Source organism: Hemibagrus wyckioides, linkage group LG16 (genome assembly GCF_019097595.1).
Source record: "Hemibagrus wyckioides isolate EC202008001 linkage group LG16, SWU_Hwy_1.0, whole genome shotgun sequence".
In the NCBI taxonomy this organism is placed as follows: Eukaryota; Metazoa; Chordata; class Actinopteri; order Siluriformes; family Bagridae; genus Hemibagrus; species Hemibagrus wyckioides.
The window spans coordinates 1,034,299-1,056,023 of record NC_080725.1 but is presented as its reverse complement, the minus strand read 5'-3'; the positions used below and the strand labels follow the sequence as shown (position 1 = coordinate 1,056,023).

The following is a 21,725-nucleotide window of genomic DNA, read 5'->3' as shown; positions in this document are numbered from 1 at the left end:
AAGTGCAGGTAGTCAGGGAAAGTTACGGCTCATTTGATCTATTCAAGTTCAAACAGGCTTCACGTGTCAATGGATTAGTATGAATGGAGAACTGCCCCTCCTAGCTACTTGATGGGGAAAAAAACAAACTGAAAATACTCTTTCAAGAAGCTACAGTAAGAAAATGAATCAGTTAATCAGTCGGCTAATTTACGCAGTATAACTTCGTACTTGTTAAAACATCTTCCGAACAAAAGTAAAAAACTGAGATTTGACTGAAAAGAAATGTTTGGAAATCTAGTGATTCAGTCTTTCTCTGTTTTTGAGACATTGGGGTGTAAAAATGTATCTTTTAAAATTTGACATTTGAGAGACACAAAAAACAAGAAGCACATTCAGGGCTGATCAGGACATGATGTCCTCACATGTAGGCGACTGTTTTGGATCATCTGCATTGCTTAAAAGCCTGCAATTTCTCCGAAGTCCTCTGGAAACTTCAGGTTTGTTAAGTGCCCTGAACTCATTGCTATAAATTGTTTGTATGAAAAGTCTCAGCGTAGGTGAACTAGAGTCACCATTTACGCATCATGTTCAGTTATTGTCCAAAGGAAATGACGGCAAGCATCAAATCACACTCGTCTTCTGTGTACCTACATTTCTTATTAAGCTATAAGAGCAATTATGCAGTATTCTTTCCCATTACATGTTTTTTGGTCTCTTGTTTTTGATGACAAACTTTTTTGGAATTTCAGAGCTGTTTCTGTCAGGATCATGAGTCATGTATGGAACTTTTCTAGATCTGTCTTTAGAGCTCATCCAAGCACTTGTCCCTAAAGTTTGTCCTATATTTACCCTTGTCCCCTTTCTGGATCATTGTTACTTCCTCTATGCTTTATGTGAAGGGCTTTGTTAAATAACAGTCAAGCACATGAATGAAAAAGCCGTCTCTGCACAGAACCACTGCATAAACCGTTTTCTTTTGGCATTCTGACCCTATCATAACGTTCCCAAACTGGTTAGAAAGAAAATAAAATCAGTTAATTCCATGTATTTAGGTCATAATATAAAATAGCGTTGGAAAGCTATTAGTTGTCCAGCAAGTGTTTGTGTTGATCAGGACATGTCAATATAAAGTCTATGGATATTTAATGTTTGTACTCCATACACTGCAGATATGAAATAGGTCTAAAAAATTGTTTGTTACTGAGATAAGACTATATTGTAAACAGAGTTAGTAAATTCCCTGTTTTATATTCATAGACTTATACAGGATGGCTAACATAAGGTTATTTGCTTTAAGCAAGCTTCAGTATAATGAGGTTTTATGTTAAGAAAAAATTGATATGGAGTTTAATTTACTTTGAGTCTTCAACCATGGACTAAAGCCATATAATGTTATAGCTTGAGCTGCACAGTGTTAATTTTTATTCCTCGAACCGATTTTAAATGTAAATGTTTCATAGCATTTTATTGTCTTATTGAGAATCTGATTTGAGAAAGTGTAAAGGTTTGCGTTTAGATTCACTCCCTAGTTCAATGATTTTTGTTGATTTCATCTTATATTATTTAAAAGTCTATAGTGTGTATTAATAAAAACAAGCTCTAAACCCAATAAAACAGTGTTAAATAGTCCAGTTTCCCTTGACAAGGAAGTAAAAAAGTCAAGTTGGCATTTATAGTAACTTTGTATATATACTGTACTACAGTCACGCTAAATTGTAGTAATGCATAATTGCTTAGTATTTATATCAATTATTATTATTATTATTATTATTATTAACAGTACCACTAAAGGATGATCACCACAACCAGAAAAAAACTACAACAAAATTTTAACTACACAATTCTAACATTTAGCTGATTTCTATTTTTATATTTTTGTTTTTAAAAAATAACTAACAATGTACTTTACTTGTTTGCTTTGACCATGCATTGATAAGTGTCCTTTCCCAGCTTGGGCTAATCAGAATTTCTCTAAAAAAAAAAGAAAAACACTTGGTTGTAATAACAATTTTATCATTGAGTGTGACACAACTACATCCAGTAAATATTTTTGTTTTAGTATCGCTTTGCCCCAGTTCATTTTTCAGCATTCATTCCTGTAAATTTTAGTGTAACGTTTTGCTTCATTAATCTCTTTAATGTCCTTCAGAAAACTTTCCTCCCACATAACCTGCAGTCTCTTTGTAAGCTACGGGAGGAAACCAACCTCTGGTTTTGTTAACACATGCTCTGTTGCCCTTCACGGCTGAGCCCATCTCTGCTACAGCATGTGTCCCATGCGCCCTTTCGAAGACGCCACATTCCAAAGGCTTGCCTGTTCCTTTGTGACGCATCAGTCAAGGAAGCTAAAAGATTCTTCGCAAAAAAAAAAAAAACGTGTTTGTAATCTCCCCTGGCCCACCCTTCATTTACCCCCCTCCTCCTACCTGTCCTTTTTCTAGGTCTACCTGGTGACAGCATGTTTCACATGCAATCTGAGTTTCATTATACACCCACGGACTGAAACAGAGCTGTGAGATTAAATCAGGGTTAGGAATCACATGCATTTATGAAGTTTTTTCAGGACTTTGACTAACATGCCACAGCTTGCACAGATGAAGAGATATCGAGGATTAAATCTGAACCCTGTACACTGAGAACATAGATTATGTAGTCTGCTCATGGCCCAGATTGAATACTAATTTAATTTTATTTATATTTATTGTTTTTTTAATGATCATTTTATTAAACTTGACCCTTGTGAAATATCAGGAACTATTCCTACTTTAAATGAAGAAAATTAGTAATCCCACACTTATCTTTCATCAGATCTGAAGTGGTTGATAGAGTAAAACATTTTCCTGACCACACACCTGACCGTGTTAAGGTCTTTTCATGAGACAGCAAGGGAAGTGAAAAAAGGATATGACTCATCAACATGTCAGCACAAAAAGAATGCTTTACTTTACTAATTCACTGGTCATACTTTGTTGAATACATGGGGCATAAGGGACATTACATGTTCATGTTAAGATCTTTAGATATTAAAAATGATCTGTGAAGTCGGATGATGTGATATCGTGCATCTTGTCATTTATTTTCATGCAGGGCATTTAATATAGTTCACTGATTTACAATAAAATTGTACGGTGGTGTCGTGGCCCCTAAAATACTATATGATCTGATCATTTGTCAAAATAAACTTTGTGTGTTTTTGTTTCGTAATATTCTTATTTATCAAAGACCACAGCATTTTCCTTGACATTTGCATTACTGGATTAAACAATGACTGTCTTTTGTAGCAGGTAAGTGAACCTCTTGAAAAAGAATAATTGGAGTCAGATGGTCCAGTCAATTCAGATGTGGATTTCACCTACACTGCCACGCATTTAGATCTGGACCTTAAAGAAGAGCTGTCGAAGCTTATAAATATAAACCTTTTGAAATGGGTTCCGAAGAATTGGGTTTTAAATATTTCTAGAATTGGATGAAACTCACTACTGTTGCTCTGTATGTCCATTAGTGAGCTGTTCTGGGAACTTTAAAAACCTGCGTTTCATGTCTTACCAACATTAACATGCCTTCAGAGCTGCAAATCAGGGTGGACCTGAAAAATGGTACAGCAGTCTGGACTGGCTTTGGTGTTGCTACTTTAATCCATTTCATCTATTTATGTGAATTAAATGTAACTTTAATTTGTATGAAACCAAACAAAATATGCAGTAGTTATAATTTGTTGAAGTTAATTCACTCAGTCATCCTGTTTGTTTAATCCAGAGCCTTGAAAGTTGTTCCAGAGCCTATCCCAAGAAGCATGAGGCAGGTATATATAAACCCTGGATGGGTTGCCAATCCATTACATGACACCACGCCCATATGCACACACTCATTCTAAAGGTACTTTAGCATAGTCGGTCTTCCTATGGCATGTGAGAGGAATCCAGAGGAAAACTACACAAGCATAGGGGAAGGAATGTGAAACTCCACACAGAGCTACGTAGAGCTACTGTTATAATTGTTATTGTTTCCCACATTTTCACCTCAAATTGACCATTCATCAATTCCTACCCGCTAGCCGGCTCTTTGTGGATGTGGCATTTCTGGGATTTGAACCCATGAGCTCCAGAGAATGGGCTTATTAACAATCCGAACTGACTTGAGACTTAAACTATAAAGGTATTTCAGTTGCCCAATGGATTTCTTATAGCATGTTGGACATATCCAACTATAAAGCTAGCTAACTTTGGATCAAGTGTAAACAATGTCAACATGAATTCAACTGCAAGTTTAATAAAATTAGGATTTTTGAAATCTAACACAACTGGTTTAGTGAGAAGATCTATTTTTATTTTCCAAACTATAACTATATTTTCCTAGTTGCTGGGGTGGCATCCTGTTAGCTTTAGGTGAATGGAGTGTGTGTGGTGCACGTTCAACTGTAAAGACCTACATCAGTGGTCCTTAAGATTCAATGATGTACCTTAAATTTATTTTTAAGCCTGTACAGATACAGGTACAAAATGTGTGCTTTGGTTTCAGAGACAAGGAAATGTCCTGTAGCATTACTTCAGAGGGTGTTGTGACTGTAATGTAGAAATATGTTTGTTTTAGTGTTAGCTGTGCTAGCACCTTAGCTGTAAGTGTGGAGAACTTTAATTAATTGAAGAGAAATTTGAGCTGTGGGCTTTGGCCAAAGTTGAGGTCCCGCCTCCTTTACAACCTCCCGAGCTGTAAAACACGTGCGCGCGGAGGCGGCGGCTAGTCAACAGTTGGTTGGAGAGTAGCGCGCGCACAGACCGCGAGGAACAAACACTTCAACTTTGTTAAACCTGAAGTCCATTCGCCGGCCAGCACCGAAGCAACTAGTACACGGTACATCATGTCTGGAAAAGGTGACAAGGGCAAAAAAGGAGAGAAGGGAAAGAAGCGGACAACGGGGAAAAAGAGCGACGTTACAGGTGCGTAAATTACTCAACCCCGGCGCAGTGTGTGGGAGTGGTGGCGGTAACTTCACCTCAGTCAAAATACAGCGCGTGCGACGTTTAACGACTTACCTGAGGTCTTCTCTGAGGTCTCAAAGTTTTGTTCTGGCATCACATTGAGTTTTCTCGACCGTGTTCCTCAGCACAGGTGCAGGTGAAGGTATGACATGAGCTTTTCTTGCCTCTTGTGTGTGACCTGTAGAAAGAAAGGCTTATTTTCCATCATGGTGAAAAATGACATACACCAGAATAGAGGTCAGGGGTTTTGAGTACATCTGTAAATAAACTCTCTGAGAGTTTTTGGGGTAAATGAGTGGTCATGGCTCTTTTTTATTTTTTTTATGTTAAAGAGCTCACGTTTCAGTCTCAGAAGTTCAGTCACAGAAATACCAGACTCAGAACTTTAGCCATAACTGATCTACAACCTTCTGTTTCCTCAAACTCCAATCATCTTTGCTATGACTCAAGATGTTCACTGAGGATTTTTTCACTTTTTATCTGCTGACACCGTCACCTACCTTTCTAAACTCCTGTATCTTGTCATGTTAAAACATGTGCTCTGAAAATGCTAGCGGTTGATATATCTCAGGTTCTAATGTCATCATTCTCATTCATGAGGCAGCATGCACTGGCCTAATTATTTAACACCTCTGTTCGCCATTCGTTTCCTGAGGGTCTCTGTGAGGCTCTGACAGCTGCCCGTTGCGGTCAGTCTGTTAATCAGAGGACTGGCGCAGGGTTAAATGGTCGTTTTTTGAAAGAAAGGGATGAAACATATCAAACCTGAGAGCTGTGTAAGATTTCAGACCTTGGTGTGCCATTTAGTCCATGCTCTGTTAATGCTCAGCCTACTACACATGATTTGTTTATGCAATTAACATCTTAATTGAGTTTCTGTTATTAATGAACTTTTCCTCATTTTTTTTCTAGTATAAAGTCAGAAAATAGAGCTACCTAGTTGTATTTTCTCTTGTCACTGGGGTGGTGCCATCAGAATAACATGATGTGGTTGGTAAGGTTTACAGTGTAGTCTATATTAGTTTTCCATGGTGCAAGGAGAAAATATATCCGTACTAAAGGTACAAATCATGGCTAGTTGATGGTACTACACTGAAAAAATTTGTTGGTCAGTCGCAAAGTTAGTTGAGTAAAAAATACCTAAACACTTAGATAAATACTTAGTCAATTCATGGTTATTAGTCATTTCCTAATGCTAAACATCTTAAAGAAATGTAAATAAATTGATGGCTATGTCAGAGGATTGATGGCTTTCTACTCTGGAAGAGGAATGTCTTTAAACTCCCACAACCTCCAAACAATTACAGCGTTAAGGCAAGTCTTTGAGCAGACGAAAAAAGAGTTGGAAATATGTACCATTTTCCAGACAAGTCCCTATAGTCCGTAGACTAAAGGCAGAAGATGGCTGGACCCTGTGTGTGTGTGTATCTGGACTAAGTATTAGATCATGGAATTCCTCGCCCGGCAGAGCAAATGATGGCTGGAATGCAGACCCTGGTCCGTGAAAATTTTGTGGCCTAAAGAACAGTGTAGGAGTTTCCCTGAAGGGGACTCCTCCATGACACAAAGAAACAGCTGGAGAAGCAGCTTGTATCCACCAAAAAAACAACAAAAATACAAGCTGTAAATGGAGTTATCTGTCATATGTAGGGCTGTTTTACGGCTGTGACACATGACTCGTTTTACAGTGATGTAGATGAAATGATTGGACCACCCACTCTGCAATTCACATCTATAGCAGGAAGAAATCAGTCAATTCAAGTCTTAAGGCAGACATCTGTATACTGCCTGTGACACTGGCCAGAATTGAAGCAGTATTGCTCAATAGTTCAGCTACAAACATCAGCTTGATTAAGTTCTTGCTATTGATTGGTTGTGTTGATTTAAGCAGTGCTCAGATGTTGGGCCTACTATCTTTTTGGGGTATTACATATTGCATGTTTACTTTCTAGAGCTTTTACATGCTCCTCTACAGATCAGTACAGCTAGGAAACACATCTGCTTTCACTATATCGCTTTCACACATACACACATGAAAATATGTACACCGTACCACCGGATTCTCAGTGATGTCATGCAGAATGAGTGAATGGCACTTCAGAAGGAATTTCAGGATAGTTACAAGCTCATTGTTTTCAGATATCAGTAACCTTACACCTTACTTAGATATGGAACTCACCCTCTTATCACTTCGGCTTTTTTCTGAATGAGAGTGAGTGCTTGGGTAGGGCAGAGCTTTGGGAGGTAATTGGGAATAAAAGTGACAACTGTCACAAACCTGTTTTTGTTTTTTTGTTTGTTTTTTTAAAGCAAACGTAAAACCGGTATGATGATATCTGGGGGAAACGTGCAATATTCCCTTTCACTTTGTCTGTTCAGGTATTGTGAGTTCTGGCTTGCACAATGCTTTGTGTAATTATAGACCTGCCCAAAGATGATAGACTAATTGATGACAGGCTGCATGTCTGGGAGCATGGCTGGGTGATGTATCTCAATATTTTTCACATTACTGAAGTTACTACATCTCTGGCTTTTAGAAAATCACCGTTCGCTGACTTTTTGAATATATTTGTTCACCTTTCTGGTTCTTCTTGATCCAGTTCTAAAAACAAGATCAATTCTGGTTGTAATAAGTGCAAATAAATGCTTGATGCTAGAGACACATTGTCCTCTTAATAGTCACATGGTCATTGTGCGAAAAACAATTTCTAGAAATAAACTTGAGCGATTTTTAGTGCCGTTCAGGATGGCTAACATCAACAAAAGCAACATTACGGGCTTCTTGTTTCTCAAACTATGAGTTGTCAGGTTCACAATATAATAGAGATGAATATAAATGTAATATTACACTAATATTTAATATTTATTCTATATTTCTGTTTCTGTAAATCTGCTTTGAGACAAAGTGTTAAAAGTGCTACACAAATAAAACTGAATTGAATCTAATCATTTTTTATGTTATGAAATTGTTTATATTAAATGTACCAATCTGTTCATATATTTTAATATGTAAAGGATAAAAATCATTGTTGAAGGTATTGCAAAAATGATTACCTTTACATTCATTGGTATCTGTACATCTAAAAAAAAAAATAAAAATCTCTGAGAGCGTCATTATTGGGATTCTTGTAACAGGATGTTCCTGGTATCAGTTCACTAAGTTTTATTTCACTTTCACATTGAAGACTTCAGAGATCTTATCATGGGAATGGATTAAAAAGTATGCTGCATTTGTCCAGTTTTTTTTTTTCTTTTACAATGATTGTCCACAGTGTTCAGACAAGCTCAGAGGAGTAAACATCACCCCAGCTCAGACTGTTGCTTGATCAGATTTTTCTCCTTGAGTTGTAAATTCTTTTGACTGACAAACAGGTTATATATCAGCAGATGGTGTAAGCAGGCTGAAATACTTTGCATATTATTTGTGGAATGTCAGGAAATTCTGTTGATTCCAAGCCTACAAAAATCCTTTGGGGGAATCTGAAGCCTTTGAGGCTTAGGAGTTTATTAGTGGATAATCTTCTAACAACCTTCACAAAGGTGCTCTATAAACGTCTTCTGCTTCAAGAGGTTGAAGAGTTGATGGCCTCCTCTTAGTTAGCTGTTTGCTCATCATTTGCATAATGAACTTTCCCCCAAACACGTCTCTTAAAGCCTGGACTTCACATTTAACTACAGTTTCATGGCAACCCCGTGGGTCGTTTAAGATGTGAAAGGAGGCTGATTATTCTTTTGTGTTTGTCTGTAACTGGAGGAGCGGGTGTCTCGAAAATGCGCAGACCCACCGTGGAGCTGTTTGGAAAGGAGCAAAAGCCTCTGTTGGTTCTCATGGGATTGTGGAATGGCAAGGATTTGCTGAAAAGATTGTCAGGCATAATGAATATTAACAGACTGGAGTAATGCAAAAACGCTCCAGGTCTGTTGGCACACAATGAACACATGTCCACGTCTCCCTCTATCTGAGATAATTGGTCATGGCTGGTTTTTCTTCTAAAAAAGGGGCTTGGCACTTAAAATGAGTTGGGGTTTTTTTCTGAGGCTAAACACTGTTAAATGTGTTGAATAGTTCTGGATGGAGGATAACAGTCATGAGAAGACATATTGTGCAGCCCCTACTTTTGTTCAGGTTATGTCAATGATTAACCAGCTGATTTTTGTCTGTGTTTCAGACACGCCCAAGTTAAAGGAGCTGACTAACATGCAGGCGAAGGAAGGTCAGAAGCTGACACTGAAGTGCGAGCTCTTAGCCGGCGGCAGACAGACCAAGATCCAGTGGTATCTAAACGGCATCAAGATCGGCAAAAATGAGACCAGGGAAATCAAGCTGAGGAGAAAGTGAGCACCTGTATTTCTGTTACACATCTCTGCTGAAAAAGAGACTGTTCTTTTCTTCCTGTTTTCATGGAGCAGGCCTCACTTGCAACATTAGGACATGAGTTAATACATTACACAGCATGCTGAAGTAGTGGAAAAACTATTGTTCTGATGATGCTCACTGCCTCTTGCCTATACCTGGGCATGCCTAGCTACTCTAAACATTTGACCATATTATAGGTACATGGAAGATTTTTAAACAAAATTTGCAACCCCGCAACATCTTTTGACTTTTGTTTGTAATTAATGTTTAGTAATTGGAAGCAAATTACTGTACTGTAGATTTTTTATATTTGGTTTCCTCTCTTCCTTTTAATATCAGAATTCCACAGAGACATGCAACCAGAAAAGTTTATGGTCTGACTAATAAACTTAAAATTTGTGGCCTTGGGCAGTGAGCAGGTTAGTTATGTATCACAATATAAATAGCGTTATCCAGCTCCCCCATCACAGATGCTTAAGATTGGCTAGTGTCAGTGTGATGGACAGGGAGCGAGAGTATAATGCCCATCGCACCCCGGCTGCACAGCCAGTTGGACTGTGACTCAGTCTCACATATTGAAAAGATGCATTTTCATTGGTCGTTCAGCTGCAGTTTACAGAAACCGTATGTCTGTTTTCAGTACATGCTAATTATGATATGTATTAACATTACATACAGATGTTCCAGAAATAATTGAGAACTGCCATTCAGACTATAATGAATAATAATAATAATACTGTTTTATGTTTGTCTAACAGAGGGTTATTATCAGAGCTGCAGTTAACAAAGGTTACAGACTCTGATGTTGGAACGTACACATGCACAGCTGTGAATGAACGTGGTGAAGATTCCCAGAATGCCATTGTGCAGATCATCAATGGTAAGAAGAGAGACCTGCTTGAAATCAATATGGCCTAATATCCACTGGATTACATTACTGTTGTGTGTGTGTAATTGTCTAGCAGAGGTTAGAATAGCTGATCATTTAAAGCTTTTGAAGAAGGCTATGTAGGCTGTGTTTGCTGTATGAACCTATAAAAGAAAAGAAACTGATTCAAGCTGAGAAGCCAGCAGGTATGCTCTGTTTAATGACCATACATTTTATTTTATTTCTTAAATGGTTGTGCTTGCAATAATGCCAATCCTTATGGTAAGTTAAGCCTTCCTGAATGTCTAACACATTTGATGAAGCCTGTCTTTTCTCACTTCTCATGTAACTTGTCCTCAGCCACACCATCTAGGTTAGATCATCTACGTTAGCATACTTTAAGGTCATCCTGAACTGATAAAAATTGGCTTTGAGATCTAAAAACTTTATGTAGCATTGTTATCAGTGTAGAGTAAATGGGTTTCCTATTGTCCAGTATTTATCCTCTCAGCGCATCATTGACCGGGTAATCAGTATGCAGCACTGTATACTTTAATCTGACACTTAATCACTTTTTTCAATTAGCCAATAGTACCTCCTTGAATGCCTGCCCAGACAGAAAAAAGCTGTTTCATCCACATGTCTGCCAGATATTATTAGAACAACAAGGACAAGCTGGATCTGTAACCTCCTCTTAACCTGTCGTTGGTTCAGTTGAGATTTTTGTGTGTAACGCGATGGTAAAGGATTGTTGGAACTATATGTCTTCCTGTCCGATGTTTTTGTGCCAGGATTGGATTTGTTGTGTAGAAATCAATTATATTTGAAGAGAAGGGTTTTTATGTCTGATCCAGAAATGAGAACTCACTGGGTAATTTTATGGCATCATAAGGGATAGTGGATACTTATCATTTTTATTGTAGACAGTATATGGTGTCCTTGCAAAATAGTCAAGAAATCAACAAAATATTTGTATTTATCTAAATCTGTCAAATTCTCTTAATGTTTAATCTATAAACTGTAGAAGTGCACAACGACTGGATACTACAATATATTATTAAAATATATGAAGGAAATATGTATATATGTCCTAAAATATAAGTAGGAAACAAATACACACACACACACACATATAGGGTTGGGCGCTAACTGCTCTAATTCATCCCAAAGGTGTTCTATGGGGTTGAGGTCAGTCAAGTTCCTCCACACCAAACTCACTCATACATGTCTTTATGGACCTTGCTTTGGTCACTGGTGTACAGTCATGTTGGAACAGGAAGGGGTCATCCCCAAACTGTTCCCACAAAGTTGGGAGCATGAAATTGTCCAAAATGTCTTGGTATGAAGCTGAAGCATTAAGAGTTCCTTTCACTAGAACTAAGGGGCCGAGTCCAACACCTGAATTCAACTCAATGATCTGGAGGGGTGTCCCAAAACTTTTGCCAATATAGTGTATATATCCTGCTTTTATTTTTATATATATATATATATATATATATATATATATATATATATATATATATATATATATATATATGTATATATATCTCTCCTTCCTCTTATGATGGCATTTCTATTTTTGCTCTCAGTGCAGGTGACATTCACCTGTGTTCATCATCAATACTTGTACTGAGTTAGCCAAGTGTGTTGAGCTGCGTTGTGATGTTGCACTGACTAATAAAGGTTGTGAACTGGAAAACGGCTAAATCGCGAGAGAAATGAAGGATTAAAAAAACAAAGATTACTTTCCTATTTTTATTTTCTATTTTTCTCTATTCCTTTCTATTTATATAAAAAGGTCATTACTTTATGTTGTGTCGATCAGAGGCCTTATTGTACAGGACACTCTAGTGGTGCTAGTTTCTGGGGCTGCTGTGGGGAAGAAAACACTTTTGGCACAGTCGGTAATGATCTCCGTGCTGTGCGGTGCTGTAATGGAAATGGCTGCTGCTGCGATGGGGGTCAGTAGCCAGATTTCCACGGATAGTGATCATGACTCTGGATAACCTTGATATGTTTTTATAGGGTTAGAGATTGTTTTGAGGGCCAGGATTTTTTCAGATTTAGTTTTTCTTTATTTTTTTTACATAGACAGTGTAGTTGTTCTACAGTACTAGTCATGTGACCGGATGCATCTCCATTCCCAAGATTTCTAATAAACACATAAGTTAGAATTCAACACCCCATTGATTTGCGGTATTTTGTCTAAGTAGTTTCCCCTCAAGGTTCACCATATAAGTAGCATTTTCGTGCAACTTGAACCCACAAGCCATCATTATCTCCCCTATAAAGACTTCCCCCATATTCATCAGAGCATCTTATTTGACTCATTTAAGGGAAGTCGTTTCTCTCTATTACACTGCTGTAATGACCTGCACTATCCTGTCGCATCACATGGTCAGGTGTTCATTTAAATCTTTTTTCCACTGTCTGCTCAGTAGGTAAAGCAGCTTTAGTTCGAATAGTTAGTAATGTGTTTTTGTTGACTGATAAATTATTGAATTATTATAAATTAGTGGTCTGTTGTTGTTGTTGTTGTTGTTATTATTATTATTATTATTATTATTGAGTTTTCTCAGATTTTCTGGGATTGGGGAGAATAACAGTGGTTATAACCAGCTACTGGTTAAATATATGATCTCAGACACAATGATTTATATTTATTTAAAGGTGTGCATTCATAAAAGGTGGAGAGATTATGAAAATAAATGGCTGGAAGGTGATGTTTATTTATTACTCTCTGCTTAAATACCATGTGCAGCATTTTATTTATCACACTACATTTATTTATGTAGATTGACAGCATAATATCCATCATTAACCTCAGTTTAGCGTATGGATGGAATGAAACCTGGTTTGAAGTCTGAAATGAAGACTGATACTGTTTTTAATTAAAAAAACAATTTTCCCACTTGGCCGTTACTGCCGACTCAACTTTGGTGTGTGATTTATGTAGAGCATAACCAAATTTGACAAGTCTATTAGTTTGTAATGTCTCCTACAGAATACCAGCTGAAGTCATGAGCTCATTGAGCAGAAATGTCTGATGAGGTGATTAGTACTGGGGCCACTGGTCAGCACTCCAGACAGAAGGTAATGGCTCTGGACTCTCGAGTGTAGGCTGCTCTTGTACCTCAAATCAGTAAAATGTTCAGCTGTACACAGGGGTAATATGTGATCAGTGCTGTCTGCAAGGCAGAGGCAAGATGTAATATGTGTGGTATTTAAACCTAATACCATTAATTAAATTGTGTGCAAATGTCAAAATGTTTTTGTGGGCTGTTATCGGAATAGGTCATATTTCAAATGGAGAATATGAATAAATGTCTAGACTAGTGTAAAGTCTCTTAGGGAATATGATGTGAAGGTGGTAAAAAAGGTTTCTTTAGATTAAGTTCATGAGGAAGGGTGAATCAGGTCTCAAGGGGCAAAGTTAGGCTGGTTAGGAAGGAGATTGGAGACTGAATCTTTACTAAATATTTGTATTCTGAGTTATGCAATAATGACTGCATGTTATGGCTATAGTTAGATATTTTATTTAGCTGGATAGTAAGAAGTTAAAACCACCAAACCTAGTATTTATTAAAAATTCCAAGTGTCCAAATTCCAACTAGTAGCATAGACATCATCATATTTCTATTTGTCTCTAATTTCATGTGACATGCCTTCCTAACAGGCATGTCTTGGATTTAGGTTTCTTTTTTATATAGACCACCCTTGTTATATTAGACCAGGAAACGCAGGGTTTACCGTGTATATTTAGTGACCCATGTGTTAGAAAAAATTAAATCACAGGCTGGCTGCCCTGTACCTCAATCAGTTGGCAAATGACATGTGAGGATGGATGATTTGCTAAAATCTTATTTTTTTTAATGCCATGTAATCTACCCACACTACCTTTGCGATTGACCGGTCGATCACAATCGACGTACTGGGCACCCCTGTGTTAGACTCATGCATTAAGAAAGTGAAAAGAAAAAAAAAAAACAACTGGCAGAACTTTATTAAAGGCAAATTTAGACCCAGTTTCAGTAATGCATTATCCTGATCATGGATGCATAACGATGGATCTGGATCCCATCCCTGGAGCACTAGGAGTGAGGCAGGAATACACCCTGGATTATGGAAAAATATAAAACTGGATATTTTCACACACCTGCCCAGAGAGAGTAGGGTACTAAAAAAAAATGTTAAGCTATTTCTTTAAAAATAATTAAAAGAGACATGATTGAGACTCTGGTGAAAATGTTCTTTCTTCAGAAATGTTCATTATACACATTTTTCCCCTTTGGATTTTCACAGCTGCAGGCTATGATTAAATGTTTAGTAGACCAGTTGTGCGTGAGCTCAGCGTATTCTTAGTCACGCTACTCTGTTCTATATCTGAGCCTTTTGGGGAAAGACTCGAGCTGGAGAACACACTGTACTCCTGCCAGAACATTTAATAATTACTGCCCTTTTTTATCCCTGTACTTTTCTGACATACTACATTTCAAGGACTTCTTTTTAGAATGAAAAACTTTTTTACTGCATCTTCAGCCAAGATCACTTCCCAGAGGAAACTGATGAAATGAATCACAGGAACATTGTATGAGGCTGTATTGCCTTTATTGACATATCAAATTATATAGATAATTTCTACAACCTGCCTTTTTGATAGCGCAGTATTCAGTAAATTCAGTGAATTATTAAATTATTATTAATCTACAGTGATAAAAGTGTAGCTTTAGCTGATGTGTATGTATCTGTAAACAGAAACTACGGCTTTCAGAGGTTAATAAATTAATCTTTGTTAATATGCTGTATTTATTCTTAATTGAACCATTAAGATGCAAATTTTGCAATCATGGGATATGTGGTGTGTTACATTTTCATTCCAGCATCACTTTTTAACCAGAACCTGAAAACAATAAAAGAAACGGACAATTTTAAATAAGGGTGATTGATGTGATTTGGTTGGGTTTCACTTAATACCTTACAGAATATGAATGTAAGACTCCGTTGTCTGACTTTGAATATTTTTGGCTGTACATAGCCGTACATACATGAACATAATTTGCTCAGTTTTTCCTTCTTTAGTACTGAGTGCTTTCATGTGGCCAGTATGTCCAGCTGAGGAAGGGACAATAATAGTATTGCACAGGACTGGATCAATTAGTTGCAATTCCCAGTAGTCACGTGATCCAACATTTAAACTGACCGCTACACATGTATGCACACTGAGACAATATAAGCTAGTTCCAGTACAGTGTTGTGTCTGTTTTAAAAAAATATTTAATTTAACGATAAGTAAACAGGTCATTGGACTTTTTGTCAGGTCTGACTCAGCATATAGCAAAATCTAGGCTTGTAGGATGCATTTCATCAGGAGATTTGCCTGAAATGTTTCTTCTTGCATTTAACATATGTTGACATACATTTCCTATATGCAGACTGAAATTAATTTTATGTCATTTAATTGGGTTTAAGTGAGCAATATAATCAGAATTTAAAAAAAATCTTTGTAGCTTTTATTGTTGACTGAATCACTGTAATTGTGATTTATTCCCTTCTGTCTTCCAATAGTTTACCATTTTTATTCTTTAGTCATGGAGTACCTGAGCTGGGCAGTCCTAAATATTATATATATTGCAAACTGTTTACAAAATATTTTAATGATCATAATTCAGTAATTGAATATTTTATTGAATAGTAATCGGATCTAATCCATCTAGCACAGCGTTTCCTTGTTGTAAATATGATGTAAAGCTATATATTTTAATCATACAGGTGTTGCTTTGGTAAATATTGTACATTAGGTTACATTTTCAATACATTTTAAACATAACCTCTCTCTGCTGTAACTGGATCAATGAGCCACTGAAAAATGTTGTTTCATTGTGTGATCTGAATTCATTTGGGAGTATTAGAAAAGTGTATGAGCCAGGAGCTGTCCAGTAGTGCAGTGCTGAACACACACACACACCTCCTTCCCTTGTGCTTAAAGCCAGCCCTGAAGGGAGCATGTACAGAATGAGCTATCGTGCACCCAGCCTTAATGTTAATGGGGTTGTCTTTCTAAGCCCCACTCAATCCTTAGTCAAATGACTTACTTCCTGCCTGGGCTCCATTACATACACATCTGGGCACTGGTCGCTCTGTGTGTGTGTGTGTGTGTGTGTGTGTCAGGCAGAGCAGAGAGGGTCGCTGTGGGAGACGGATGAGCCTGTGGTGCAGGCACCAGCCAGGCGGGCAGGCAGAGGTGAGGGCCCTTATACACACACACACACACAAGTCTGGCCTTTTAATTTTTGTCCTCTCTGAACTTAAAAAAAAAGCTGCAGTTTTTGTAAAGTCATAGCTATCAGGAGGAAAGACACCAACCACATCACTCCCTCCTTGTTTCTAGCAGTGGGAAAGTGGACTTTACGCACAAACGCTGTCTCACCCTGGCAGTGATCGTCCTCTTAAGATGGATGACAAGCACTCTTCTATTTATCTAAAAGCCTCTCAGCAGAGAATGTGTATCAGCAGAGAATGGCAGCTTTAATGAATTCAAGCCAGCCTCGTCCCTTGTTTGGTAAAACTTACCATCCTGTCTTTTGGCAAGAAAAGGCCCTTCATCTTTTAATGCACGAATAGCTTTGTCTGCCAGTACATAGTCTTCTCTCGTCAGTGTGCATGGGGATTTTTCTAGGTCAGGTTCCTCAGATTTTCTTTCTCCTCTCTTTCCTCCACTTTCTCTCTCTCTCTCTCTCTCTCTCTCTCTCTCTCTCTCTCTCTCTCTATTTCTCTCTATACTATAAATAATTCACACGGCTTCCTGTAAATGCCACAACAAGGAAATGAATTTCTTATTTTGTTAGTCAAATAATTACCTCTGACATGTCTTTCCTTCATGTTCTTTTCAGTGTACCTTACACCTTCTTACTGCACTAGCCATATTTGGTCTTTCCTGTTGCAATAGCTCTTGAACCACTTCCTGAATATGAGAACATGATATAACGCTGTGTGTCTCCAGAGAGCTGGAGGTGAAGACGAGTGCTCTGAGCATTTGCTTCAAAAATGTTCTTGTTTCCTAAGTTGACAGACGCTGTTTTGAAGCACGATAGATAAAAAGCCTTTAAGAAGGCTCTTTGACCTGCAGAGTGGCAGAAACTGACTGGCTTTGGCAACTTTTTTATCCTTCGTTATATCAGCTAACTCCCTTTAACCCTTGGTGCTACTTCTAGTAAAACACTTCTGTAAATAGACAGATTATTTATGTTGCCAGACTATATTAAATCCCATGCAAAGATTGGACCTATTAAATCTAAGCTAAAAATTCTCACTAGATCTTTTGATAGTTTTGATAACTGCTGATGTATTATAGTGATTAATTGTCAAGAGCATTCACAACACAGCAGAATTTAGCGACACACACAAAACTCCATAAAAGGCTAACATAGGGCTGAAAACAAGAAAATGGTGACTAAATGGTGAAAAGCATCTGCTATGCACAGTTTGCCCTAATCTGTTCGTGATGGCAATTTGTAGCACATTATACTTACTCCTATTCTAAAGTCCTATTTTTGTCCTAATTAAATGGCTAGATTTATGTCTTAATTGCTTCATTGCAGTCATTTCTTTAAAAAAGAAATAACCGAGTTTCATAAAATCATCTTGATTTGTATTGTTGGTTTGTTTTGTGTCCACGCCTATTAGACCCAGGAATTGGAAGAGCTTAACACCTGTTTTCTGTCTCACTCATTGCATGTGAGCAAGGGATTATGAGGCTGACAATCCCAGACAATATGTAGTAGCATATTGTCATACTGTGACAGGCTTGTAAAAACCCACCTCAGGTGGCTACACACAGGGGTATTTGGAGCACTAAACAGATACAGACAGTGATGTTGCATTACACACCTCATAGGTTGGATAACGTACTAAATAAATGTACAAGCACTGACTGTGTCCAGGACATGAGTAGACAGATTGATCTAATAAGCAGATGTCCAGTGTGTGAAGAATATGTAAGTAAGTAATGAAGAATATGTAACTTGTAAGTGTACATACTGATACCACACTATGCCATGCAATTAACATCAGTGATTTAGTGCTGTGTATTAATTAAATATCTTAAGTGTCTCACTATGCAGTCATATAACATGATGATAAAACTGGAGACAGCACTAAAGCCATTGTTTCTTCATTGCCTGTTAACTAATTAATTATATTAAATATATTTAAAAAATGACTTTGCCTGTTAATTAAAGTCTGCTGCTTGAACTGGCAGTTGTGGCTGAGAAAAAGCTATTGATTACACACTAACATGGCTAACGAACTCAGGAGTGACTGAAAGTCTGTCCTTTATTTTATATACAGTGTCGCTGTAACCCTCCCCCAGTCCCCTGAGTCAACAGTACATTGTAGGTAAGATAAATGTGATTACAGAGTGAAAAAGGAGGAAACTCTGAAAGGAAAGGAAATACAAGCAGATGTGTTAGTTTATTTGTACAAATCAATGTATTTAATTTTCAAGTAGGTTAGAAAAATGTTTTCATTCATATTTTCTTGTTCTCTTGAATAGTGGCCACTAAAAGGTAGTATTTAATAAAACAATAGCTGCAGTCCCGTGAGTAATATCACATGTCTGTCACTGGTAGAGCTTTTTCCGCTCATAAAAACGCTCCTTTCAAATTAGCATAATCAATGGTCTACATAGAGGAGGAGGAGAAGTGTGTGTGTCTGTGTGTATGTGTGTGTGAGAGAGAGAGAGGTAGAGAGAGCTGGGCTGGGACCATCTGACTTGCTTGCCTTTGATTCGTTGCATTCTCTGTAATTGGATCAAGTGCAGACTTGCCTAGCTCGGCTGAACATGTTATATTCAGAGTGCAGAGTGGGAGCGGCTGGAGAGGGGATGTACCACAGAGAGTGAGGCAGAGACGGCATGAGAGAGACAGAGAAAGGAGGTAAGAGGGAGAAAGAATGCCCATGTGTGCATGAGTGAGAGAAGAAGAAGAGGAGGGGCAAGAGCGAGAGAAGAGGCGTGCGCAGTCCTCACTCGTCCATCCTTCTATGTTGCGTAGCGAGGTGTGCGCTGTTCTAACAATCAGTTCCTTCTCTTATCCCCGGTGCCAGCACATGGAGAAGATGGGCACCTGCATTTCCTGGATGATTCAACATCTCTCGGTACCTACTACTAGAGCATGATAAGGAGGCTCCCCTGTTGGCTGAGCTCCAGCACAACCACTGCACCCCTTTTCTGTCCTCAGGTGCTCGCTGTCCTCCTGTTCGAGCTTACTAAGCCACGCTGCACTAGAGACCCGAGAGAGGGATCCACCCCAGGCTGCCCAGTGCGTCTGCCTCCTGAGACCACCAATATTTATAGACTGTGTGTTGTTCGCGTTTTAACACAAGTTACCAAGTGAGAGGATGCCATGAGAGTGAAGCCAGGAAAGAAAGGAGTCCTTGCTGCAACGGAAGTCGGAGCCACTTCCCGGATGCTAACAAGGTTATTCTGTTGCCACTGAAGACTGTCTCTGCTCTCTCATTCCCTTCCCCCTCCTGCATGATCCGATAATGGACAACACACTTTATGAGCCACGATGTGCGATGCTGAAAGCGCCAGCACTAATCCTCATGTGTAAGACTCTAAGCTAGGAGACGGTTTTTTGGGGAGTGACCTTTAAATGAGACGAGGAGAACAACGGGGCAAGAAGGAAAAAAGAGAATAACTAATAGTGATGGAGGCTGCTGGAGTGGAGGATTCCTCTGACAGACTCGGTGCACCTGAGAACTCCACGTCTGCTGTGGATCCTTCCTCCGAAGACCTTTCTGAAGCATGTCCCGAAGAGGCTCTTGAAGAAGTTAAGCTGGAGGAAGAGAAGCTTGAAGAGGAAGAAGAGGTAGTAGTTGATGAGAATAGAGAGAACCAAGGGCTGCTGGGATGCCTAGGGTTGACAGCTGCTTCCTGCTGTGTCTGTATGGAGCTGGAACAAGTGCGTAACTGTGTGCGTTCAGAGAAGATCTGCATCCTGCCCATCTTGGCATGTTTGCTGAGCTTAGCACTTTGCACTGCTGGCCTAAAGTGGGTCTTTGTGGACAAAATCTTTGAGTATGAACCCCCAACTCACCTGGATCCCAAACCTATTGGTCAGGACCCTATCATTATTGATGCAGATCCCACAATGGGACTACCTGTGTCATTTTCACGCCCCACCTCATCTCAAGCCCCTGTCCCAGCCGCCACTACTAAAATCCCTGCACACCCTGAGGTGTTTGTAGAGGATGATTCTACAGCAGCTCCTCTTGCACCTGCCTCGCCCAAGGTGACCCGCTCTATGCCCACCTCGAAAGTGACTACCCGCTTAAACCCGGCCTCTCAGCCAACCCCCAGAACTACATCAGAACCTGGCAGGAACAACACACCAAGTCAACGTGAATCTAACAACATAGTTACTAAAACATGTAAGTACTCATGGTGTCTGCTTAGTGCATCACTGATGACTCATATGATTAAAACTTTTCATTTCATTCTGCTGTTATGGATAGGATGGAAATTGTTCCTGTGAATGTCAGTGTCTGTAGTGATTTTCTGCCTTGTTAATTAAATTTTTTACAAAATGGTGTGCTTTAATTGGCAATTACTGAAAAATCTCAACTGCTTAGTTTCATGCTAAAACATTGCTGCATATATTTTTTTATGAATGTCAATATTTGACATGGACAGTATTTTTACAGCTCATTGACTGTCCTCTTATAAGCGCTCTCAGGTGATTTCAGTCATTTGGATTTGTTTTTGTTTTTTTTATTGTCTTACTAAACCAGTCATGTCAGGGAAACTGAATTGAGAGGAAATGCCTGTTGCTTGTTTTACTCTACCTGAGAGTAGGCGTGTTATGTCTTGTCAGGTATGCTACAAACAGTTGTGACAAAGCCTCAAAAGAATGGACAACTTTACACATGACTGGGTGTAATATACACTCCTCTTTTTATCCACAGCTGACAGTTACCACTCTTTATCCTAAACAAGATTACCTGCTGTTCTACCACATGAATTACTTTTCTCCGTAACAGCAGCTATAAAAAACATGCGACTAACATCCTTTTAGTGAGAGTGAAAAGCTTCCAGCTTGGCTGATTCATTTGTAGCTCTTTAACAGGCAGAGGCAATGCCGTTTCCTCTAATTCAGATGCTGTGGTGTGAGGAGACTTCCTCCTTTGGGTGCTCTGGTCCATTTCAAGGTCAGTCTGCAGAGGATCTAATCGATTCCCATCCATCGCTCAGCCACACAGAAAGACTATCCCCAGTAATGCTATCTTCCTGCCTAACTACTCTCCACCATGACTTTGAAAGCTGTAAGAATTATAACTGTTGGAGGGCAGCCAGACTCTATACCTTTTATCCATATCTATATATGTATTTAACAGTGTTTGGTGGTATGAGGTTGACCCACTGTCCTGACATAGATAGAAACAGAGGGACAGGGAGGTGAGACAAGGTAGTGATGAAAACCTGCACAACAAAATGACCTTAGGGCAAGGTTTTGATCTAGAAAGGAAGTATTATTCATAT

The 21,725-nt window shown here is 38.6% G+C and overlaps 1 protein-coding gene across 9 annotated transcripts in view; it reads left to right on the top strand.

Annotated features, from left to right (window-relative positions):
* The first annotated feature begins 4,717 nt into the window (after positions 1-4,717).
* Positions 4,718-21,725, top strand: part of nrg1 (neuregulin 1) — a 41,019-nt gene continuing 24,011 nt past the window's right edge. For 3 of the 9 annotated variants that reach the window (XM_058411588.1, XM_058411586.1, XM_058411581.1), the window contains exon 1: positions 19,110-20,617. In XM_058411588.1, coding sequence (XP_058267571.1) covers positions 19,894-20,617 — 724 coding nt within the window. In that variant the 5' untranslated portion in view covers positions 19,110-19,893. Of the gene's footprint in view, positions 4,920-9,130; positions 9,297-10,076; positions 10,199-19,107; positions 20,618-21,725 lie in introns of those variants that run through there. The other 6 variants (XM_058411590.1, XM_058411589.1, XM_058411583.1 and 3 more) reach the window with 4 other exon arrangements.